Source organism: Stegostoma tigrinum, chromosome 13 (assembly GCF_030684315.1).
Source record: "Stegostoma tigrinum isolate sSteTig4 chromosome 13, sSteTig4.hap1, whole genome shotgun sequence".
NCBI lineage: Eukaryota > Metazoa > Chordata > Chondrichthyes > Orectolobiformes > Stegostomatidae > Stegostoma > Stegostoma tigrinum.
The window spans coordinates 36,385,342-36,410,159 of NC_081366.1; the positions used below are offsets into that span (position 1 = coordinate 36,385,342).

At 41.9% G+C, this 24,818-nt stretch overlaps 1 protein-coding gene across 2 annotated transcripts; it reads left to right on the forward strand.

The window, feature by feature from the left end:
* The first annotated feature begins 21,757 nt into the window (after positions 1-21,757).
* Positions 21,758-24,369, forward strand: LOC125458283 (thymosin beta-11-like). 2 transcript variants are annotated; one of them, XM_048543441.2, is made up of 3 exons: positions 21,758-21,888; positions 22,690-22,797; positions 23,082-24,369. In XM_048543441.2, exons 2-3 carry the CDS (start codon positions 22,698-22,700, stop codon positions 23,117-23,119), a joined length of 138 nt encoding a protein of 45 aa, XP_048399398.1. In that variant the 5' UTR covers positions 21,758-21,888; positions 22,690-22,697; the 3' UTR covers positions 23,120-24,369. The 2 variants fall into 2 exon arrangements, with proteins under 2 accessions (XP_048399398.1, XP_048399399.1); XM_048543442.2 differs by having other exon boundaries at positions 22,693-22,797.
* The last annotated feature ends 449 nt before the right edge of the window (positions 24,370-24,818 follow it).

A 24,818-nucleotide genomic window follows, 5' to 3' on the forward strand; every position in this document is an offset into this window, starting at 1 on the left:
GTCAGCTTTTGTGCTCCTGAGATGCTGCTTGGCCTGCTGTGTTCATCCAGCCTCACATTTTATTATCAAAAAGTTCCAGACAGCCTGGTTAAAAAAGTACACAGAATCATGAACTTCATAAGTAGAAGCATACGGTTGGATTTTTTTCATCCCAGTTGGTGGGGAAAGGGAACAAACCCATGGTTGGTGGGACAAAAAGATATGAAGAGCCATAATTCTGAAATTTCCACCTGATTTCATCTTCCACCCTACATGATTTTGAAATGAAGCAGGTCATTGCCCACTGTTTTCAAAAGCAGAACTTCCATATTGCCGCTACCTCAATTTTTTATATCCTGTAGTTTAAAATGTGCATTTAGGTAGATAGGCTTCTGAAGTCTGTGAACCATGGCAGATCAGAGGGTTCACGATCCCACTGTTCTACAGTCTTTCACAGCTCTGGACATCGCATATCATTGATAGATAGTGAGATAATTCCAGGACATTATTAATGTAAAAATTGTTGATTGGACATCATTCTTAAAAAGTAAGTACCATTAAAATAACGAGCATTTTGAAGGTATAAGCCAATACACTTGGGAAATGCTAACAAGGCAAAGGGTTCCATTTATGAACAGTATGATCTTGGAAAAAAATTGAACATCAATGAGACCTTGGCATGCAATCCACAGATCCCTGAAGGTAGCAGAGCAGGAAGATAAGATGGTTAAGAAGCCATATGGGATATTTGACTTTGTTAGCCAAGGCATAGAATACAAGAGCAGGGAGGTTATACTGGAACTGTATAAAATGCTGGTTACCTCACAATTGGAATATCAACAGTGAGTCTGGTCGCCACATATGGCAAGGATGTGATTGCATTAGAGATGATGCAGGTGAGATTTACAAGAAAGCTGTTTTGACTAAGTTGTGAGCTATGAGAAAATATTGGACAGGTTGGTGTTGTTTTCCTTTAAGCTGCAAAGGTCGGGAGTACTTAGATTTAGATTTAGACCTTATTGTCGTGTAGTCCTCAAGTACAAATGCACAAGGGCACATTGAAAATTTTTCAACATTGCCACACACAGTTCCATCTTAGGTATAAATGCCTAATGTACGAAAACTTAAGAATAAGATAGAAAGAAATAAGGAAGAAAGTTAAATGCCAAACATTACAGTCACTCTTAATGTAGTGCAAAATAAAATAAAGTTAAAAGTTAAACTTTACAGTCCTTAGTATAAAATCCAATACTAAGAAAATAAAGCCCCGAGTTAGAGATAGCAAAAAGCTTTTTCCCAGAGTGGGGGACTCAATTACTAGGGGTCATGAGTTCAAAGTGAGAGGAGGAAAGTTTAAGGGAGATACGCGTGGAAAGTTCTTTACACAGAGGGTGGTGGGTGCCTGGAACTCGTTGCCAGTGGAGGTGGTAGACGCAGACACATTAGCGTCTTTTGAGATATATTTGGACAGGTACATGGATGGGCAGGGAGCAAATGGACACAGACCTTTAGAAAATAGATGACAGGTTAGACAGAGGATCTTGATCGGCGCAGGCTTGGAGGGCCAAAGGGCCTGTTCCTGTGCTGCAGGTTTCTTTGTTTGTTTCTTTGTTAAACATTGCAGTCTTTCTGAACTGTGTAGCTATGTTGGGATTGCAGTTCCTATGAAGGCTCAATGTCTTCCGCTTTAGCATGCTTTCTCTGCCCTGGCTCGATCTCCCCTGCTGTTGTTGTCACCGCAGATGTGGGGGGATCCTCTACCACCACATTGGGCTCATTCTTGGGATCTCAGACTGCCAAAGTCCCAGGTGAAGGACTTCAGCTACTGCCACACACCAGACCGCCAAAGCCCCAATCCAGGTGCCATATATGCCAGACCTCGGTCTTCCCTTTGCTTTGCACTCTGGACCTCAGCCTTGCCTTCAGTTCATGCACTGGGCCTTGCCCTTGGTCCATGCGCCAAGCCCGAGTCTCATCATCAGTTTGCATGCAGGGCATTGGCAACTCACTGAGAGTCCCAGGCCGAGCCCCCAGCCGCAACCTTGCACTGGGCATCTAGGCAACTGCCAAATTCAATGAGCCTGATACTGCCACTACCACAGCCTCTCTCCAAATTGTAAGCTGGTAGAAGAAGAACTAAAACAAACTAAAAATAAAAAAAACAAGAAAAGAAGAAAAAAGGCAAGGAAAAAGAAGAGCAGACAAGTGGATGTGCCTCGTCTGTTGTCATATTGCTAGAGATGAGAACTTGATGGAGATGTATAAGATTGAGGGCCATAAATAGGGTGGAACCAAAGGCACATTTTCCATTAGTAAATAGGTCAATAACAGTGAGAATAGATTTAAGATTAAAGATAGAAGGGAAAGAGGGAAGTTAGGGAAAAATATTTTCCATCCAAAGGGTGATGGATCTGTGGAATTCACTGCCTGAGATGGTGGTTGAGTCAGAAACTTACTTAATATTTAAGCAGGATTTAAATGTTGCCACATCATCCAGGCCTATGAACCTAAAGCTGGAAAACAGAGCTAGTGTAGTCAGATTTTTGTTGACTGGTCCAGACACGATGGGTTAAATGGCCTCATTCCATGCTGTAAATATCTGAGTATGAGATTGTGTTCAGATGTATTAGAGCACATTATCCACTCAATGAAGCGCACTACTACTTTCAGAAGTGTTGTGATCTTGTCATTTGAAAACTACTTTAATCTTTACATTGATCCACAGCCCAACCATCTGTTGAGTCTTTTTATGAATGGCAGCCACAGGGATGGGTAAGAATGCCAGCTATTCATGATATATGCTAATGATTTAGTTGAGGGAACTAAATGTAATGTCTCAAAATTTGCAGATGACACAAGTCTGAGTGGAAGGGTGAGCTGTGAGGATAATGAAGAGATGTCGCAGTGTGATTTGGACAGGTTGAATAAGTGGGTAAATGCATGGCAGATGCGCTATAGTGTGGACAAATGTAAGGTTGTCCACTCTGGAAGCACATTTAAGAAGGCAGGTTATTATTTGAATGGCTGTAAAATGAGAAGGGAATGTGCAACAAGGCCTTGATGTCCTCATTAACCAATTGCTGGAAGTCAGCACACAGGTGCAGTATGCAGTAAAGAAGGCAAACTGTATGTTGGCCTTCATAGTGAGAAGATCTGAGTACAGGAACAAGGATGTCTTGCTGCGATTATACAGGGCATTGATGAGGCCACACCTGGAATATTGTGTGTGGTTTTGGCCTCCTTATCCAAATAAAGATAGTCTTGCTTTTGAGGAAGTGCAGTGAAGTTCTCCCAAATTGTTTCCTGGGATAGCAGGACTGACGTATGAGGAGAGATTGAGTTGGTTAGAATTGTATTCACTAGAGTTTAGAAGAATGAGGAGAGATCTCATAAAAACCTGTCAAATTAGATACAAGAAGGATGTTCCCACCGGTGGGGAAGTCCAAAATAAGGGGTCATAGGTTAAGGATAAAGGAGTAAACTTTTTAGGACTGAAATGAGGAGAAATTTCTTCACCCAGAGAGTGGTGAACCTATGGAATTCACTACCGCTAATAGTGATTGAGGCCAAAACATCACATGTTTTCAAGAAGGACATAGATATAGCTCTTGTGTCCATAAGGATCAAGGGATGTGGGGAGGGTGGGATTAAAGTATCGAGCTGAATGATTAGCATGATCATATTGAATGGTGAGCAGTCTTAAGGGGTCAAATGGGCTACCCCTGCTCCTATTTTCTATGTTTCTATGTCCGGCAGGTTATGTATGGATACGTTAAAGTGGGATCACCCAAAGATATCATACATACAATCACACGGATAATGAGACATTTATTCATCAGCACAAAAGATCAAGGACCACAAAATAAAGCAGTTTACAAAAGTTTCGGAATTCCTTTACACTTATTAAGGAAGGGGCAGATTTAAGATAGGATTTCAAACATTCTTAAGTTGCATTTCCTCAGTGATCCAATACAAAAAAGCTAGCTGCTAAATTTGAGATGGTTGCTTTCTCCAGGAATCCATGGACTGAACCTGATAAGTCCCTTGATTATGATTGATTAAACCAGAATGACTAACAGTGGCTCAAAACAGTTTAATAAGATGCAAATGAATGGAAATAAGGTATTCAAGGGCAAGGTTCTAAAGTGACCATTTAGACCTTGAGGGGAAATTCATAACAAGTTTGCTTCACTGTTTTTTTTTGCCCAATTTTATCATCATACTTGCTATTATTCTCTTCGCATCAGAAAGGGCAAAATTCCATGTCGCTGCTCTCTATTCCTTCAGTCTAAAAAACTGAATTCTCTCCCCTTGAGATTCTCCATTGTTATGTCACTGATGATAACTTAATTCTTGTGAAGTACAGCATATTAATTTTTATCCTGCATCATTTATTAAAATTCTGACTGGTAAAACTTTGTTCATGCCTATTTTCAGAATTGATGCACTGTCAGTGAATGTTATACAACATGAGGAGAGACTGACTAGGTTAGGATTGTTTTCACTGGAGTTCAGACAAATGAGGGGGTTCGCATAAAAACTGACAAAATTCTATACAGGGTAAAGGCAGGGAGGATGTTCCTGATGGTGACTGAGTCCAGAACCAGAGGGCACAGTCTGAGTATTCGGAGTAGACCATTTAGGACAGAGATGAGGAAAAAGTCCTTCAACTAAAGAGTGGTGAGCCTGTAGAATTCATTACCACAGGAAGTAGTTGATCCCAAAACATTGAATGTATGCAAGAGGTGGCTGGATATCGTATTTGGGATGAATGAGATCAAAGGTTATGGGGCGATAGCAAGATTAGGCTATTCAGTTAGACGATCAGCCATGATCATGATGAATGGCAGAGCAGGCTTGAAGAGCTGAATGGCCTTCTCCTGCTCCTACCTTCTATGTATGATTCTGTGTATAACTAGTTTATGCGTTCCTGCTGAACATAATCCCAAACTAAACTAGTTGCACCTGCCTGCTCCTAGCCCATATCCCTCCAAACCTTTCCTATTCATGTACTTATCCAAAAGTATTTTAAACTTTGCAAACATACCTACATCCACCACTTACTCAGGAAGTTCATTCCACATGTGAGCCACCCGCCGTGTAAAAAATTTGTCCCTCTTGGCTTTTTTAATGTGACCCTAGTTTTGAAATTCCCCCATCCTAGTGAAAAGACTACTGCCATTAACTCTATCTATACCCCTCATTATTTTATGAACTTATGTAGGGTTGCCTTCAACCTCCTATGCTCAAGTGAAAAAGTCCCAGCCTATCCAACCTTTCTTTATAACTCAAACCTTCCATATTCAATAACATCCTGGTAAATTTCTTTTGAACCCTCTCCAGCTTAAAAATATCCTTCCTACAACTGGGTGACCAGAACTGGACATATCTGGACATTTTCTTTTCATCTTGATTTGATTTCTTTACTTTCTTCTCTTGTTTTTTATTTCTAACGATTGTGTACTAAGATGGCACTGTAGAGTGGCACCTCTGCATACTTTTCACTGTACTCTTATATTCTTGTACTTGGGTACACGTGACAATAAATAAAATCTGAAACCTGAAAATCTGAATTTAACCAGAAAGGTGCATTCTATCAATACAGCTAACAATTGTATGAAAAATGGGAAATTGAGATTGGTAGATTAAAGGTTGTACTGCTGAGGTTGAGGCAACAGCACCATCTGATAGGTTTTCAGTAAAGGGGCAGAAACAGAACAATAAAATCTCCCCTTCCCCCACTGCATCCCAAAACCAGCCCAGTTCGTCCCCTCCCCCCACTGTACCACACAACCAGCCCAGCTCTTCCCCTCCACCCACTGCATCCCAAAACCAGTCCAACCTGTCTCTGCCTCCCTAACCTGTTCTTCCTCTCACCCATCCCTTCCTCCCACCCCAAGCCGCACCTCCATCTCCTACCTACTAACCTCATCCCACCTCCTTGACCTGTCCATCTTCCCTGGACTGACCTATCCCCTCCCTACCTCCCCACCTATACTCTCCTCTCCACCTATCTTCTTTTCTCTCCATCTTCGGTCCGCCTCCCCCTCTCTCCCTATTTATTCCAGAGCCCTCACCCTATGCCCCTCTCTGATGAAGGGTCTAGGCCCGAAACGTCAGCTTTTGTGCTCCTGAGATGCTGCTTGGCCTGCTGTGTTCATCCAGCCTCACATTTTATTACAATAAAATGTGGTTTTGGTTTTAACAGCTCAGAAACAAAAATAATTCGTGAGTTTTACGTTTTGACAAAACGAAAGCATAAATTGTTCAGGAGCTTTAACTGCTGAGATGGCCCATCTGCTATTCCCAACACACTCTGCACATGAAACAGCAGCATCTAACTGATTGTCATGCATAAGGATGGCAACTCAGAGCACTAATAAATTTTTGTGTTCCTGTCCACAGCATCCACAGTTCTTCACCAAAAGCTGAACATTGATGTGTGGCAATATTTATGCTTGTAGTTACAATATTTTCTTGGGTTTTATGAAATTCTATTGTGAATGCAGCAAATTTGTAGAAAATCATCTATGGCAATACTTACTGCACAGAAAGAGGTAATTTGACCAGCCGCGTCTGTGCTGGCTGTCTGAAGGGACAATTCACCTAATGCCACTTGCCTGCCATTTCCTCACAGTCCTACACATTCTTCCCTTTCAGATAATAACCCAATTCCCTCTTGATGCCTCGACTGAACCAGCCTCCACCATTTTGTCAGTCATCATGGTTACGGATCCTAACTATTTGCTTTGTGAAAACCTTTTTACTCACATTACCTCACTAACACCTTCACATCCTTCCTAAAGTATGGTACTCAGAATGGATGAAATACTCCAGTTGAGGTCAGACTCATGATTTATACATTTAACGTAACTTTATTGGTTTTGCATCTATTCATGAAACAGAGAATGTTGCATGCTATAATAACGATACTCTCGACCTGCCACCTTTAATGATTTATGTGCAGATACGCTCAAGTCCCTTTTCTCATGTATTCCCATTAGAAATGTAAGCTATATTTTATAATGCCTCCCTAAGTTCATTCTATTGTAGTCACTGCATTTATTTTTATTTGTACACGGAATGTAGATGTTATTTGCCAGGCCAGCATTTATTGCCCAGAGCTCAGGTCGGAGTCCATCACATTGTTGTGTTTCTAGATTCAGACAAGACCATGTAAGGTTTGAATATTTGTTTAGCAGGTAAGGACATTAATGAATCAAATTATTTTTTTAAGACAATCGACAGTGGTTACATGGTCACCATTAGGCTGGGTTTTTTAAGTCCAGATTTTTTTAATTGAATTTAAAAATCTGCCATGGTAGGATTCAAACTCATGTTCCAGAACAATAGCCTGGAGCTCTAGGTTATGAAATTAATAACAGTGGGATCCAGAATTAATACAAGAAAGTAAGTCAAACAAGCTGTGAAAAATGGAATCAAAATGAATGAGAAAGAAACAGTCCAGTTGCTTTCAAATCATCAGGCAGCCTTCCCACCACTTTTCTGCATTTCTGGTGAATGTTGAGAGCATAGCACCCATTGTCCAAAACTCTCATTCTGATCACAAGCACAATCCCAAAAAGGGGAACAATTAGGAGTAGAAAAGTTTTTTCTTGAAAATCTGCCTCACACTCCACGGAAACAGGGGCAATGATAAACCTTCTGCTGCTGTAGAGATAGGCTATTTCAGCATAGAAAGGAACTGAATTTGGGACTCACCTTTACAAAATGGTTCACTTTACTCCACACAGTATACTTAGCAAAGCAAAAGCAAAATATTGCATAGGTTGAAAACTTGAAACTAAGAGGGAAAATGCTGAGAATATTCAGCTGATTAGGCAACATTTGCAAAGAAAAAAGTGTTCACATTTAGGTCAATAACCTTTAATCAGAACTCAAAAAGTTTCGAGACTTAACTGGTTTAAAGCAGGTCCAGGAACAGAGAAGAGGATAGGAGAGGAAACAATGGAAGAGAAGCTCTGGTGGTTGAGTGGCAGGCAACAAAGACAAAGTACAAAAGAAACAATGAGGGTAGACAAAGAGAAGTACAAGGAAAGAAACAAAAAGGAAGGTTCAGAGGATCCAAGATAATAAAGTGTGAAGCTGGATGAACACAGCAGGCCAAGCAGCATCTCAGGAGCACAAAAGCTGACGTTTCGGGCCTAGACCCTTCATCAGAGAGGGGGATGGAGTGAGGGTTCTGGAATAAATAGGGAGAGAGGGGGAGGCGGACCAAAGATGGAGAGAAAAGAAGATACGTGGAGAGGAGAGTATAGTTGGAGAGGTAGGGAGGGGATAGGTCAGTCCAGGGAAGACGGACAGGTCAAGGAGGTGGGATGAGGTTAGTAGGTACGAGATGGAGGTGCGGCTTGAGGTGGGAGGGAGGGATGGGTGAGAGGAAGAACAGGTTAGGGAGGCAGAGACAGGCTGGGCTGCTTTTGGGATGCAGTGGGGGGAGGGGATGAGCCTGGGCTGGTTTTGGGATGCGGTGGGGGAAGGGGAGATTTTGAAGCTGGTGAAGTCCACATTGATACCATTGGGCTGCAGGGTTCCCAAGCGGAACATGAGTTCTGTTCCTGCAACCTTCGGGTGGCATCATTGTGGCACTGCAGGAGGCCCATGATGGACATGTCGTCTAAAGAATGGGAGGGGGAGTGGAAATGGTTCACAACTGGGAGGTGCAGTTGTATTTTGTGAACTGAGCGGAGGTGTTCTGCAAAGCGGTCCCCAAGCCTCCGCTCGGTTTCCCCAATGTAGAGGAAGCCACACCGGGTACAGTGGATACAGTATACCACATTGGCAGATGCGCAGGTGAACCTGTGCTTAATATGGAAAGTCATCTTGGGGCCTGGGATGGGGTGAGGGGGGAGGTGTGGGGGCAAGTGTAGCATTTCCTGCGGTTGCAGGGGAAGGTGCCGGGTGTTGTGGGGTTGGAGGGGAGTGTGGAGCGAACAAGGGAGTCACGGAGAGAGTGGTATCTCCGGAAGGCAGACAAGGGTGGGGATGGAAAAATGTCTTGGGTGGTGGGGTCGGATTGTAGATGGCGGAAGTGTCAGAGGATGACGCATTGTATCCGGTGTGTGAGAATGAGGGGGATCCTCTTGAGGCGGTTGTGGCGGGGGGGGGGTGGTGTGGGGGATGTGTTGCGGGAGATGCGGTCAAGGGCGTTCTCGACCACTGCGGGGGGAAAGTTGCGGTCCTTGAAGAACTTGGACATTTGGGATGTGCGGAAGTGGAATGCCTCATCCTGGGAGCAGATGCGGTGGAGGCGGAGGAATTGGGAATAGGGGATGGAATTTTTGCAGGAGGGTGGGTGGGAGGATGTGTATTATAGGCAGCTGTGGGAGTTGGTAGGCTTGAAATTGACATCAGTTTCTAGTTGGTTACCTGAGATGGAGACTGAGAGGTCCAGGAAGGTGAGGGATGTGTTGGAGATGGCCCAAGTGAACTTGAGGTTGGGGTGGAAGGTGTTGGTGAAGTGGACGAACTGTTCGAGCTCCTCTGGGGAGCAAGAGGCGGCGCCGATACAGTCATCAATGTAACGGAGGAAGAGGTGGGGTTTCGAGCCTGTGTAGGTGCGGAAGAGGGACTGTTCCATGTAACATACAAAGAGGCAGGCATAGCTTGGGCCCATGCAGATACCCATGGCCACCCGCTTTGTCTGTAGGAAGTGGGAGGGATCGAAAGAGAAGTTGTTGGGGGTGAGGACGAGTTCGGCTAGGTGGATGAGGCTGTCGGTGGAGGGGTCTGGTCGGGCCTGCAGGACAGAAAGAAGCAGAGGGCCTTGAGGCCATCTACATGAGGAATGCAGGTCCTGGAAGTAGGATTAGAGGAAACTATAACAGCTGTTGGCTGGAAATCTGAAATTGATTATTATGATCTGCAATTTTTGAGCTGAATGTTGAGTTGGGAAAAATTACTCATCAAAACATGAGAGCTCATAGTCAAATAATTGCTGTATCTGTAAAACTTCCATGTGGTATGCTGTCATGTTCAGATACCGATTGTTGAACCTACCTTGAGCTTTTATTGAGTTTTATTAGATAAGTGAAGGACACCAAGAATAGAGTGGGGTGGAGAATTTAAATGAGAGGTGAACTGAAACTGAAGTTTTTTTATTGATTCAGTGGTGTGGCCTTCATTGAGTGGACCAGCAGTTATTGTCTATTTCCTGTTGCTCTCGAAGAAATGGCAATGTGCTGTCTCATTGAGCTACAGCATTCCATCTCAGGTCGGAGTCCCCACATATCTGAGAGGGAGAAAATTCCATGATTTTGACCTAGTGATATTGAAGTAACAACAATATATTTCAAAGTCAGGATATGAATGGCTTGAAGTGGAGCCTTGCAGGCGGTGATGTTGTTCCCATGTATCTGCTATCCTTGTCCTTCTGAATAGTAACATTCATGGGTTTGGAAGGTGTTGTCTAAGTATTTTGGTGAATTTCTTGTAGATTGTGCACGTTGCTGCTACTGTGTATTATTTGTGGATGGAGTGAATGTGGATGTTATAACAACGAAACAGCTGTTTTGTCCTGGATGATGTGAAGCTTCTTGAGTGTTGGCGAGTTTTGAGAAGATTTGTAGCTCAGGTTAAGGTTCTGGATGTGAGTTTGCTCGCTGAGCTGGAAGGTTAGTTTTCAGACGTTTCATCACCATTCCAGGTAACATCATCAGTGAGCCTCCGGTGAAGCACTAGTGTTATGTCCCGCTTTCTATTTATCTGGTTAGGTTTCCTTGGGTTGGTGATGTCATTTCCTTCTTGAGTGTTGTTAGAGCTGCATTGATCCAGACAAGCAGGGAGTATTCCATCACACTCCTGACTTGCACCTTGGAGATGGTGGACTAGATTTGGGAAGTCCAGAGGTAAGTTACTTGCTAATATCTGACCTGCTCTTGTGGCCACAGTATTTATATAGCTCGTCATGACTCCAACCACTGGACAGATTTCTTCCTGATTCCCATTGACTCTGGTTTTGTCAGGGATCTTCAATGCTGCTTAAAGTTGTTGCACTTCTTGATGGGCCTTTGCTGAGGACTAAAGTTTTTCTTTAAACATGTCAAGCTCAGATGTTCTGAATGCATTATACAAAGATTTGTGCATATAATTGGCTTCTGATTTTGCAGTGTGGCTCCATCCATCCTGATTGAAGTTCACTGTTCTTGAATTTGTTTTGAAGCTCTGAAACCTCGATAACACTAATTGTAATTTAATTTTACTGGCTGTAGAATGTTCTGAGGCTTCATTTGCTTTCGTTATTGATTGAACAAGCAAAAACTACTTTCTTGCTTCCCAGCATTATAACTCTGAAGGACGTTTTTCAGGTAATTGTGATTTCAGTTGTTGCTGTATCTCCTGGGCAGGTTCTGTAAAATTAGTAGACAAATTTAGATCATAGAATCATAGAATCCCGACAATGTGGAAACAGATCCTTCAGCTCAACAAGTCCACACTGACCTTCAGTGCATCCCACCCAGACCCATCCCCCTATAACCTACCTAACCTAAACATCCCTGAACACTACAGGCAATTTAGCATGGCCAATCCATCTAGCCTGTACATTTTTGGACTATGGGAAGAAACTGTTTACATCTTCTTTATCTTCACAAGAAAAGCTGTGTCTCTTCAAGAGAGACAGCTGGATGTTCAGAAAGAGTATCCCATGAATCCAAAGGTGCAAAGGTCCAAAATTTATGATTTGAGTAAATGGACAACATGTATGCTGGTTTTCTTGCTTGCAGTATAGCTTTTTTTTGAAAGAGCAAACCACTTCCGGGAATGGCTTCTGCTGACAGGCTGCCAACTCCTTTGGAATTTTCTTTTCCTACCACTTTTACTTTCTGTTTTGAGAGAAATGGATGGTCTACCCTAGTTTTGCAATGTTTGAGCCACAGACTCATGCAGCACAGAAAAGGCTTTTCGCCCTGCAGTTGTTGTAACAAGGTCAGCCAGGTTGACCTAATAGAAAATGAACCCTGACTGACAGATATAAACAGAAGTGTCAGAATTTCTGTTTACTGTGAGAGCTGGCTCTGAGGACTCTAGACCAGTGTCAAGTGCTATGCATGTGTGAATAAAGGGTGACTTGGTTATGAGATACTAGCGTCTGTTGAGTTATTTCAGTGGCGACAAGAGAGAAAAATACACACCTGAAGAAATTCCCTCGCAACATTCATCTTTGAGTTAGCGCAAGCATTTCTAACATCATGCCTTTATTTAGGAAGTTTGACTCTGTCAATCCTGCTGTTGAAGATTGGGCCCAGTTTGTGGAAAGAATGTGATTTTTTAGGGCAAAAGACATTTGGGCAATTGAAAAGCAATGAGTAGTCTCCTAGCAGCTTGTGAGCTAGCAGCCTTTTCAGTTATTAGGAACCTAACTTTCCCTGAGGCACCACCCTGAGGCACCAGATACTAAAACCTTTCAAGAGTTGACATATTTAGTTAAGGAATATTACAAGCCCAATCCTCTACTAATTTTGAGATGCTATTGCTTTTACTCAGCAATTTTGGAACAAGGGAAATCCATGTTCGTATTTTTAACTGGCAGAGGCATGTGACTTTGGTTTAGATTAGATTGGATTAGATTCCCTACTGTGTGGAAACAGGCCCTTCTGCCCAACAAGTCCACACTGTCCCTTGGAGCATCCCACCCAGACCCATCCCCCTATAACCCACACACCCCTGAATACTACAGGCAATTTAGCATGGCCGATCCACCTAGTGGGACTGTGGGAGGAAACCGGAGCACCCAGAGGAAACCCACACAGACACGGGGAGAATGTGCAAACTCCGCACAGACAGTTACCCAAGGCTGGAATCGAACCCGGTTCCGTGGCGCTGTGAGGCTGCAGTGCTAATCCTTAACAAGATGCTGAGACTGTTCGTTTGGTATGTGGGATTAATGATATAACCATGCAAAAGCGCCTATTGTGTGAAGTCTAACTGGACTTCAAACAGGCTCTACACCTGGCTTTGTCCATTATAAAATGCAGGAAGTGGACCATATAGGTTACAGGGTATGACAGTGGAAATGTGCACCCTTGTCAGTCCAACTGAGTTTGGAGGACACCACTTGACTGAAGGCAATTGCACAGCCTCATTCGGGACATATCTTGAACAGAGGGACTCCAGGTCAGTCGACAACATAACCCCAAAACAAAGCAAAGCCTTGGCCAAACAGTTAAAATTTTCTGAAGGTTAGAGGTAGGCTAGTCATTGCAGTTGCTACAATGCATGCAGACTCGAGACAGCAAAAAAGTCCCACTAGACCTAAATTGAGTAAGAGAACTCATAGGCCCGTATCCAGGAGAGTGTGTGTCTTGGAAAATCCACCTGCAGCTGACTTGGAATAGTTAAGTTGCTCAACAACATCCAAATCAGAACCAATCAAAATAAGCGTCTGGTTAAAAAGTCACCCAGTTCTAACGGAGATTGAAATAGGCATGGCTACATCAATGATTACAGAATCAGTCTTTGACAAAATTCATTCTGGAATCCAAACCTAAAGTTTGCGCATGACCTCTGCTAGAGTGAGAACCTATACTGGGGAGCCTTTACAGTTTAAGGGCACAAGTTCAGTTCCAGTCTCGTATGAGAAACAGTTGGATCAGTTACTACTGATTGTAGTAAAAGGCTCGGGCGCAAGTCAGATGGGATGAAATTGGTTGAGAAAAACTCACCATGATCAGCTTAACATTTTTCGATAGAAAATGGCTGCCTGCGTGAAGTCCCAAATGAATATCCAGACGATTTTCCAGAAGGTCTGCAGACTTATCAAAGAACTGAGCCCATTTTGCATGTCGATGAGGAAAAAATTCCACGATTCTGCAAAGTCCACCCAGTACCATTTGCCTTACAGACAAAAGCAGATGCAGAAATCAGAAGATTGGAAAGTGAAGGAATCATCAAACTAGTAAAGTTTGCAGAATGGACAGTACCAATCATACCAATTGTGAGTCTGATGGGTTCGTTCACCTTTGTGGGGATTTTAAACAAACAATAAACAACTTCTCTCATCTGGATAAATACCCAATCCCTCGCATAGAGGACTTATACATAAAGCTCATGGAGGCTGCTGTTCTTCACGAAGCTGGACATGAGCCATGTGTACCTGCAGTTGTGGTTAAATGAGGGTTCCCAGAAGTATGCTACAATTAATATCCATAAGGGTTTGTACCAATATACAAGACTACCATTTGGGATATCATCAGCCTGTGCCATTTTTCAGCAGACAATGGACAACATTTTGCAAGGTCTACCCCAGCTAGTCATTTATCTGGATGACTTGCTAATAACAGGGAGCACCAATAAAGAGCACCTCAATAACTTGGACGTAGTCCTTAGACATTTCCCTGAGCCGAGTGTAAGTGTTAGAAGAGAAAATGTGTGATCCAGGCAACATCAGTGACTTACTTGTGCTACAGAGTTGGCAAGACTGGGTTACACCCAATGGAAGATAAAGTGAGGACGATCAAATGTGCCCTGGCTCTCACTTCTGTACTGGAGCTTAGGCCTTTCCTTGGGCTGGTGAACTGTTCTGGAAAGTTCAAACATAACATGACCTCCATTCTGGCACCTCTGCAGCAACTCTTAAAAAAGGGTCAGCCTTGGAAATGGTCTCGTGGCCAAGACATAGCCTTTAGGGAATGTGTAAAAGTGGCTACCATCATCTAAGGAAAAAAGCCGAAATAACTGCGGATTATGTAAATCAGGAACAAAAACAGAAGTTGCTGGAAAAACTCAGCAGGTCTGTCAGCATCTGTGAAGAAGAAGTCAGAGTTAATGTTTTGCGTCCGACGACCCTTCTTCAGAACTCGTTGTCTAAAATTTTGGCACACCTTGATGTCAAGCAAGATCTGGTGCTGACACGCAATGCCTCCCCATATAGTATCAAGGTAGTGTGACTCACAGATGGCCCAGTGGAGAGGAACACCTAATAGCATATGTTTCCCAGACTTTGGCTGATGCAGAGCACAAATACACCCAGACAGAGAAAGAAGGTTTGGAGGTCATCTTTGGCATGAGAAAGTTCCACCAATATCTTTGTGGATGTAAATTTGTAATAATAACAGTATTATAAAGCAGAGGTCAGCCCCTTGTGGGCAGCTCAGTGGTTAGCCCTGCTGTCTCACAGTGCAAGGGACCTGGGTTCAATTCTACCCTCAGACAACTGTGTGGAGTTTGCACGTTCACCCTGTGTCTGTGTGGGCTTCCTCTGCGTGCTCCAGTTTCCTCCCACAGTCCAAAGATGTGCAGGGTAGGTGGATTGGCCATGCTAAATTGTCCGTAGTGTTGACGGATCTGTAGATTAGGTGGGCTATAGGGATTGGGTCGACATGGGATGCTCTGAAGGTCGATGTGGACTTATTGTGCCATAGGGCCTATTTCCACACTGTAGGGATTCTATGATCTTCTCCCTCTCTGATAACTAAAACAAAACACTTAGAGAGGTGCACCTTGCGCTATATTTTGTTAAAAGAGCCCACAGTCTATTATAAAGGAGTCGTTAAACAAAACTAAACCCCGGACACTATCTTTGTAATCAACAAGTAACAATTTATCTAACTCTAACAGTGAACAAACTAACTAAATATTAACAAACTGAACAAATCCCTTCTAACTACAAACTATTTCTGAATAAAACAATATTCTGGTGGTATGTTGTTCCAATAAATATAAGTCCCATTCATATAAAATATTTTTTAAAATTAGAATTAAATCTCTTGAAATTACAGCCAGGTTATGTCTCCAGAATGTTCTGTGTTTTCTCTGACGCATTTATCTGTCAAGAATGTCTTCTCGGTGAATCTTTCTGTCAGGAACGCGTTCTCCATCAAATTCTTTTGTCAGGAATGTTATCTGTTTATGTCGCAGGTACCTCTAATTTAGATGGAGCTTACACTAAGGCAGAGAGAAATCTGTGAGAGCCAGTGATTCTTTCTTTTAGAACTGACAGCTGTTCTCTTGGCAGATGACACTTAGCTCTCCCTCAATTTTCCAAATGCCTCCATTTTTTACACCCTTGATGACTTTTCAATTTCTTATAATAGGATTGGTCCTATGTTGTTAAAACCATTAGATTTGAATTTAATTGGTTTTTGGTATCTGAGGGCCTGGTTTAAATTAATTGGCTAAATTCAAAAAAACCTGTTGTCTTGGTAAAAATGCTGCTTTGCATGCAAACTGTACAGCCTTTTAAAACAAATATTTCAATTCAGGTGCTCTGTGTATCCACAGACATCCTTACTGAATTTTTCAGCATAGAAAAAGCACATCATCTTTTAAAGAAAATGCACACAGATTTCCCCATAGCATTTTATAAATACGAAATTTTTAAATCCTGCTTTCCAATCCACAAGTACTCTGCCCATCTTCACAATAACAGACCACAAACCCCTGTTAGGGCTACTCGAAGTGGACAAGGCCATACCACGCACAGCTTCAGGTCGAATTCAGTGGTGGGGTCTAAGTGCATACAATTACAAGTGGGAGGTCAAGTAACAAATGCAGATGCCTTGAGTCACCTCCTGCCGGCAAATACACCACTCGTGATGCTGCCACTGGAAGGGTCCTTTTTGGTTTTAAAATTTCTGGGTACACTTCTGGTCACCGCTGACAATATCAGACTGTAGATGCAAGAAGCTCTTGTCCTGACAAAACTAAAACAGCTGATAGGGCCATCATAACCAGAATTGAAACCAAAGAGGACAGCACTTCGTTATGGGGAGCAAGAGTGATTGTCTAGAGCAAAGGTCACCACCAGATACTGGCTGTACTCCACAGGGTCATCTGGGATGTCCAAAATGAAGTGTTGGTGAGACATTATGTCTGGTGGCCAGGATTGGATGCAGACCTAGACGCATTGGTGAGGCAATGCCCAGAGTGCCAACAAGGACAAAAATTACCTCCAGCAGCTCCCCCCACATTGGTGGGAATGGACAATTAAACCTGGAAGTGGTTACACATTGACCATGTGGTTCTGCCATGGGCTGAATGTTCTTAGTCATTGTGGACACTCAGTCAAAGTGGTTGGATACGCATATATTTCGATACAATATCCATTCGATAAATATGGAATGACAATAGAAAGGTTGTGATCAATTTTTGCAACTCACAGGCTCCCGAAGTGTTGGTCACTGACAAAGGACCGTTATTTACCAGCAGGTAATTTGACTCTTTCCTAATGTTGAATGGCATTTGGCATAAAGGGACAGATCCATACCATCCATTGTTCAATGGTCTGGCTGAAAGAGAAGCTCAAACTTTGAGGGCAGACTTTAAGAAACAGCCTACAGCTTCACCACATACCAAACTCCAAACTGTCCTGGTGCCTATTTGATATCAGACCATCCCTCATGCAACTACAGGGATAGCTGTAGCAAAGTTACTAATGGGAAGAAGAGACCACACCAGGTTGAATCTGATCTTCCCAAACCTGGGGAGGAGGATGAAATGGCATAAGGACTGCCAATGCTGGATGCAAAACTCCTCTAAGTGAGAGAGACAGTTTATGTAATCGGACAATGTTTCGTGCTGAAAACACAGCAACGGCCATGCATGCGTAAAAGGCATGGTCGAAGCGAGGGCAAGTGTCATGACATACAAATGTCAGATAGATCAAGTGGCCCTGAACAAGCACGTGGACCATATAAAAGCTGCAAATCTGTAAACAGGGCAGGAGCAAAACGTGCACAGTCAAAGGTTCTCACCAAGATTTGTAGCTCAGGTTGTGGATGAGGTTGCTGGCTTGCTCACCAAGCTGGCCGTACAATAACCAGCCAGCTCAGCAAGCAAACCAACAACCACACACCCAGTCCCTCAGAACAGCCAGAAATCATCATGGAATCCCTAGTGTCCAATAAAAACCTTAAAATCTGAGATAGGCACAGTGGATATTGCAGCCTTGATGCCTTTACCTCTTGAAGAAGAGGGTGAATTTCTTACGAGGTGCTCCGGGTGCAAGAGGCAGGCTACTGTCTGGTACATGCCATCCGTATCTGAGGCTGAGTCAGAGGAACTGGACCCAGTGCAACAATGCAGTAGGAGAGTCTACATGAAAAGCAACAGGTCTGCATCACCAGACCTAGAGGGGGAGGGATGAAGTGATTGTAATGAGGTCAAATACTATGCACTTGTAAATAAAGGGTGACTCAGTCTCTGTGGAGTTATTTCACAGTCTATTGTGTCTGTGCTAACCTATCTACATGAATCCCACTAGCCAGCACTTAGCCCAAGCATTAAAACATTTTAACGTCAATTGCTCATCTATGTATTCTCTAAACATTTTCAGGTTTCCCACCTCTGCTAGATCATCTTGGCCTGCTGTGTTCACACAGCCCCACACTTTGTTATCTTGGATTCTCCAGCATCTGCAGTTCCCATTATCTCTGCTAGACCATGCATCCAGATTCTTCACACTTCAGGTGAAAAGATTTTTCTTCAAATGCCCTCTAAACCTCCTGCCCTTCATCTTAAGTCCTAATTTTAAGCATAATTTTAAGTGTTCTTGGTGAGTGCTAACTGAAAAATGTGGAAGCTATACAAGTAGCCCTGCTTAATAAAGAATCTTTATGATTAGGAATTACATACTAAGGTCTTACTCAAATTTTTGTACCTCTCAAGCACCAAAGGTTAACAGAACACAGTCTCAGGATTTCTGGTCTCCACCATGACAGCCTGCAAAAGGATCATAATGCCTGCTTCTGTTTCCAATTTCAAACTAGTTTATTTTGCCATTCACTTGAATCTCTGCATACCAAAATTAATCTTGCAGGACTATCACTTTACCCAAGAGGAGCACATTTTGTTCATTTAGTTCATTTGGGACATCTGTTTCCTGAATTGCTGCAGACTGAAAAGGTCTGACATGTAACTTTCAAAATGTAGGCTGTGAACTCCTGTTGCTGCTTTAGCAAACCACCTGAAAATGGCCTGACCTACGCCATACATGTCACTCAGCATATATGATGGTACAGTTCTGTCACTGATGTGGACTTTTCCTGCCATATAGTAGACAGGAAGCAATGACAGAACTAGTGCTATACCCCCATTGTGGTTCTTGTCTTGCTGGTGTGTTAGGAGCTTTCTGATTGATAAACCAGACTGAGTTGAGGTCAACAGTCTGACTCCAAAAATATTCTCTGGCTACCCAGATAAAAATAACCTTTTTTTGTGAAGTTCAGTCTGCCTGACATACTGCAGTAATTTTTGTAATGTAAAATCTTCTTTAAAAACTCTGACAGGTCTTCATCCTGTGCCTCCATCACAGTGTTTCCTTGTTTGCAATCGTACGTGAGGTGGTATAATCATTCATGATGGAATCAGTGTTTTTGCGTAACCCTTGTTATATCAACTAAACTTCCAGTCCAAAATGGCCTTTCTTCTTAAACTGAAAATGAAACAGGAATTGAATGCTTTAACTATAAGTCATACTTTGTCGTTTCTTCTCAATACTTTGTCTGGCAAGACTGGTGTCAACACTGCCACTGATCACGTAAAATAATACACTCACATGGTCCTTGTTTAGCTTCTTTGTTAAGGTTTACTGTGACTGTCAGCACCAGTTTACCCAATACAAAGCTCATTCAGGGCAGTATGAACATTCACATAGATCCAGTGGGGCTTAGGCATTTTCTTTTAGGATTGAGGTATCTTCACTGTGGGCTGTGGCAATCACATTATTCCAATTGTTTGAACACTTTTTTGTGGCTTTGTGCAAGAGCCTGCTGAATATCTCCTTTTCTGACTTATAATGGAGGTATGGTCATTGATGAAGCAGCTGAGGATGGTTGGATTAAGGGCGCTACCCTGAGAAACTCCTGCAGAGATGTCCAGGAACTGAGATAACTGATTCACAACTACCACAACTATCTTCCTATGTGTGTGAAATATGACTGCAGCCAGCAGAGAGATTTCCCCCTGATTCCCGTTGTCTCCTCAATGCCACATTCAGTCAAATACAGCTTTGATGTCAAGGATATTCACTCTCATCTCACCTCTGGACTTCAGCTCTTTTGACCAGTGTATGAACCGAGGCTAAATGAGGCCAGGCACTGAGAGGCCGTAGCAAAATCCAAACTGGGTATCAGTGAGCAGGTTATTGCTAAGTAAATGCTGCTGATGACACCTTCCATCACTTCACGGATAATTGAGATTAGATTAATGCAGCAGCATTTGGGTGGGTTGGATTTGATCTGCTTTTTGTGTACAGTATATACCTGGGCAATTTTTCACATTGTCAGGTCAATATCAGTTTTGCAGCTATACTGGAATAGCTTGGTTAGGGATGTGGCAGTCCTGGAGCACACATTTTTAGTAGTATTGCCTGTTGCTAAATGTGTGTCTTGCCATGGGCATTCTCCCATTCTATCTTCAGTTTCTGTGCAGGGTTTCCTGTTCCATGGTTCATTGCCTAGATATGCCTCAAACTGTCATTTGCCAGTTTCTACCACTACTGGGCTTCACTTCAGGTATTTCCAACACCATTGGTTTTGGATCACTAGACTGGTCTTGTGGCATACTATGATTGGCTGTGTCAGGGTCTTACTGTCTGTCTGGAGTTCTGTGGGTCATGACACTATTGCTGCTATGTAGTGGGGTCTACACTTTTGTATGTGAAAAGTAACAGGCTTTATTGATCATAATTAATTACAAACAGATAATGGAGTCCTACATGCCCAGGTCCAAATCTATGTAATCTGACTTGACTATGACCTGATTGCTTTCGCTCATGCCCAGTAGCTTTTCCAGAGTAACAGTACAGTTCCAGCTGTACCACAGTTATCACTTGAGGCTAAAATTTCAAAGAATTCATCAAGAAATCCAATAGGGCATTCAGAATAAACTGTTTGTCCAAAGAGTGGTAAGAATTTAGAACTTGCTACAACAAGCTGTGGTTGAAGTGAACAACAAAGGTGCATTTAATGGAAAGTAAATCAAGTATTTGAGGGAAAAGGGTGGATTTAGGTGAAAACCAATGGGAACAATATTCAAGTGCAGGCTGAACACTGGAGTCAACTCGTTGAGCTTAAATGACTCATTTCTGTGCTGTATAATGTATAATGTAGTTACCTCCCACCCCGGTAGCTCGTTATTTATTTGAACTGAAAAAGAATCCTTCAGAATATGTACAGCCAATTCCACTCAATAGAATTGTGTATGAGGGGACTTGGTTATTTGAAAATGAAACTAAGCCTTTGTCACTTTATCCCGTCATTTGCAGGTCCTCTGTTAGTAACACTGATAGATACACGTTCTCTTGGAGCTTACCGATTGAGAGTCTGGACCATTGTTTTGGGGATCATCAGGAATCGGCACAACGTTCGGTTGGCTCTTTATAAAGTGCGATGAAGTATTCTTTTCAACATGTGTTCATGCAAACGTTGAGTGCACCTGCCTAATGTCAACAAGACGAGAAAATGTCGTTATAATGTGAATTGTACTGAAAATAATAATCGGTCCTTCTAACTCCCCAGGAATAAAAAGTGTATCTTTAGTGGAGTATCCTCGCTGGTTCTAGTGTGTTATTCACGGTTGTTTGTCGTTCGTGAATGCGAGGATGTTAGTGCAAAGGTGCCTTTCTTCCCATCTCTGGGAGAGGACAATGCCCCATTCACTTGTACATCATTGGTACAAATCTCCAACAGTGCACTTCATTCGCGCCCTGAATCCTGAGAAATGGCTTCTCAGACCTCAGCTTTGCATCAGTTTTCTGCTGATGCTCTCACCGCCTGTTCCAGCAACACTGCAATGCTATTTGCTGCGCGCTTGATTTCCGGAAAGGCGGTCCCCTTGTTCGGTCAGATATTTATGCTAATCACGCGGAGCTCTGCGCTTTTTAATCCACGCCCAAGCAGTGCAGATAGAGAATTGTATCTGAATCTTTCCTAGAGTGGGACAAAGATAAAGGTAAGTGATACTCCTACGATCGCTTTTTAAAACAAAAAAACTCATTCCTTCACATTTGGATACCAGAACATTCAAATATTTTATGATTTTGTAAATATTTGGATTTAAGATCTGTTATGTTCGCGATTTTAGCAGGTTTGCTGAGCAATCATATCCTTTATTAAAATTAATAACAGATGAAGGCGTTAGTTTATTTAGACCAAGGCTGGATAAATCTTCGTGACGAATCGTTGAAGGGTTGAAAATCAAATAAAATTGCAAATATTGGCAATTTAGGTTCTTAGAACAATACTATTTAATTTCAAATTCTGGGTATTGGAATGTTTCATTGTTACACTTTTCATTTCTAATCAGAGTTATATGAAAAGCGACCTTCTAAACCCCTTAAATTCTATTTTCGAAAACAATAACAGCAAAAGTCTGTGCCTGAATTAATGCAGGGCGGCTCCCATTGACAACAATGCTAAACAGAGGAATGTAGGATTAGCGTGATCTTAATCCAATTTTAGGAAGGACGTAAATTCCAAAAAAAGCCAAATGAAAGGACATTAGCAAAACATAATTTTTAAGTTTATGTTTTTATGCAAGGCTGCTAAATCCTAGTAGTTTTCGTTGCAGTTTTATTTTGTACTTGATTGATCATTCATATGATGGTCACTTTTGCTGATTTCTGTACAAAAGGACCATATTGTTCGTCGATCAGACTCTGTTCTAGTGTGTTCTGTACGCAACAGAAAGGAATAAGTGACTTTATATGCCGCATTGCTCTGTACAGTCTTTGATAGTGACTTTCTATTGCAGCAGACGCCATGTCAGACAAACCAAGTCTTTGCGAAATCATACAGTTTGATAAGAAAAAACTGAAGAAGACAGAAACCAAAGAGAAAAATCCTCTGCCAACAAAAGAGAGTGAGTATGTCAAAGCTGGACGCAGCATTCAGACTGCGGACCACGCCTGTACGGTACTATTGTGAAGAATGATTATAAATTACTAACATTTGGCACGGAATAGTGAAATCGTTGTTTAATAAAGTAGCATACTTTTAATGCCTGGTTTAATAACAAATTATGAACTATGTCAAAATCGAAATGTAGTATCGTAGCTTACTTGAAGGTTATTGTTACAGAAACCCGTCTTAGCTGAAATTAGATTGCATAGGTTTTGCTAAAAGGTTGGCTTCTTTTTGTTTCAGCAATTGAAGAGGAAAAAAGACAAGAATCAGCTTCATGAATGTGAAATGGAGGAGATGCAACTTGTTTTTTTTTAAGTTGACTGGTTTTTGTTTCAAAACCCTTACTGCTAACTGACTCGCGGATGGGACTCTGTTATAGCATACTGTCCACTCCCAAGATGGGGACTACTCCCTGTAGTGCACCAAGGGACCAACTTATTAATATAATGGTGTTTGGACCATACAGTGAAAGGAAACAATGTATCTGCACACTAAATATTTGAAGTCAGTTTCATTTTATTTATGTATTTAAAATCCATCTTTCCATGGACACTTCTATGCTTAACATGTTACAAATCTAATAAAAACCAATGAAATAACCAAATGTGTGGAATAGTTTAGATTTTTTCTTGTCCTTCCGCACTCCAAAGATATTGTTGCAGGTAATTGGCAAAATCCATGGGGTTTCTTTCCATATATCATGCATTTAATAAATGTTTCCCTATCTTTTGATACACTGATTAAATGAACATTGTAGTTTCTTATTGTGTTTCTTTCTAAGAGACTTGTACAAACCTGTTTAAAAGAGATGAAACAACTATTAAGTGGCTGGGGAAAGAAGAGTTATTTTGCAATGTTTAATTGCATTTGCAATTAATTAATGCTTTGTTAATATATAATGAAAATGGTGTTTGGTGGTCCTCTTCATCAGTAATGATCCTGCAATGTATTGGAAGATCTATTCCGGCTCCTAAATGAGCGGTCATTGTTTAAAACAGTCACTGTAAACATAGTTCAAATGTATCTGTCTGTTTAGGAATTCTCTTTTGTGCAATATAAAACATTATTGAAACTGTGATTTCATTAAGAGTAGTCATATGTGATAGCTTTAAATTGTTTAATTCAAGATTATAGCTCTGGCCTGCCTACAGCCTTCAACAGATCATTGTAACATAATGTGCAATGGTTACATGATTTGTGGATTTTGTTTCCAAATCATAAAGACTGTTTAAAATTTTATTTTGTCCAGCGGACACCAGGATTTAAAAATGGATGCTTCCTGTAGAATTGCACATTTTTGTTCCAATCAACTATTTTGTAAATTGAAAAGATTGCAATGAAAATAAGCTTACATTTTATGTTTTATTGGAGTTATAATTCAATTTTTACCCCAAAATCTAATGTCATTCACTATCAATAAAGTGAGGTCAGGCAACCTGTTCCCAGCCATTTGTAAGACAATGAATATTTTGTTTTGTCCTTCCTTTTGGAGGAACAATCTCAAATTATACAGTGAAAATATTATTAATTTTGTGTCCTGTTTTCATATTGAAAAATCTAATGACTTCAATATATTTTGGTGTTCAATGTAGTTATCCTTTCATATTATAGTGAGAAGCAATGCTTAGGTTCTTGACAGCTTGTAAAACATGGTTGCAGTATTGCCAGACCATCAATGACCTCATCCATTCGGATTTCCCGTCCACAGTCTCCAACCTGATGGTTCCTCAACACCTTACCACCATTTTTTTTCTCTCACCTTCTGTCATTTTCACCACCTGTAATCAGACACCATCACCAGAAAGATATTTTCTTCCCCCACCCCTATCTGCTTTCCATAGGGACTGCTCACTCTGAAACACCGTCGTCACCTACACAGTCCCCACCAATCTTTCCACCACACCTGGCATCTTTCTCTGCAACCACAGAAAGTGCTGCACCTGCCCCTATTCCTCCTCCCTCACCTCTGTCGAAGGC

Excerpts from the sequence above, each read along its gene's own strand:
- LOC125458283 (XM_048543441.2), top strand. The coding sequence starts at position 22,698 with ATGTCAGACAAACCAAGTCTTTGCGAAATCATACAGTTTGATAAGAAA. Across the intron at positions 22,798-23,081 it reads TCCTCTGCCAACAAAAGAGA|CAATTGAAGAGGAAAAAAGA; the intron begins GTGAGTATGTCA and ends TTTTTGTTTCAG.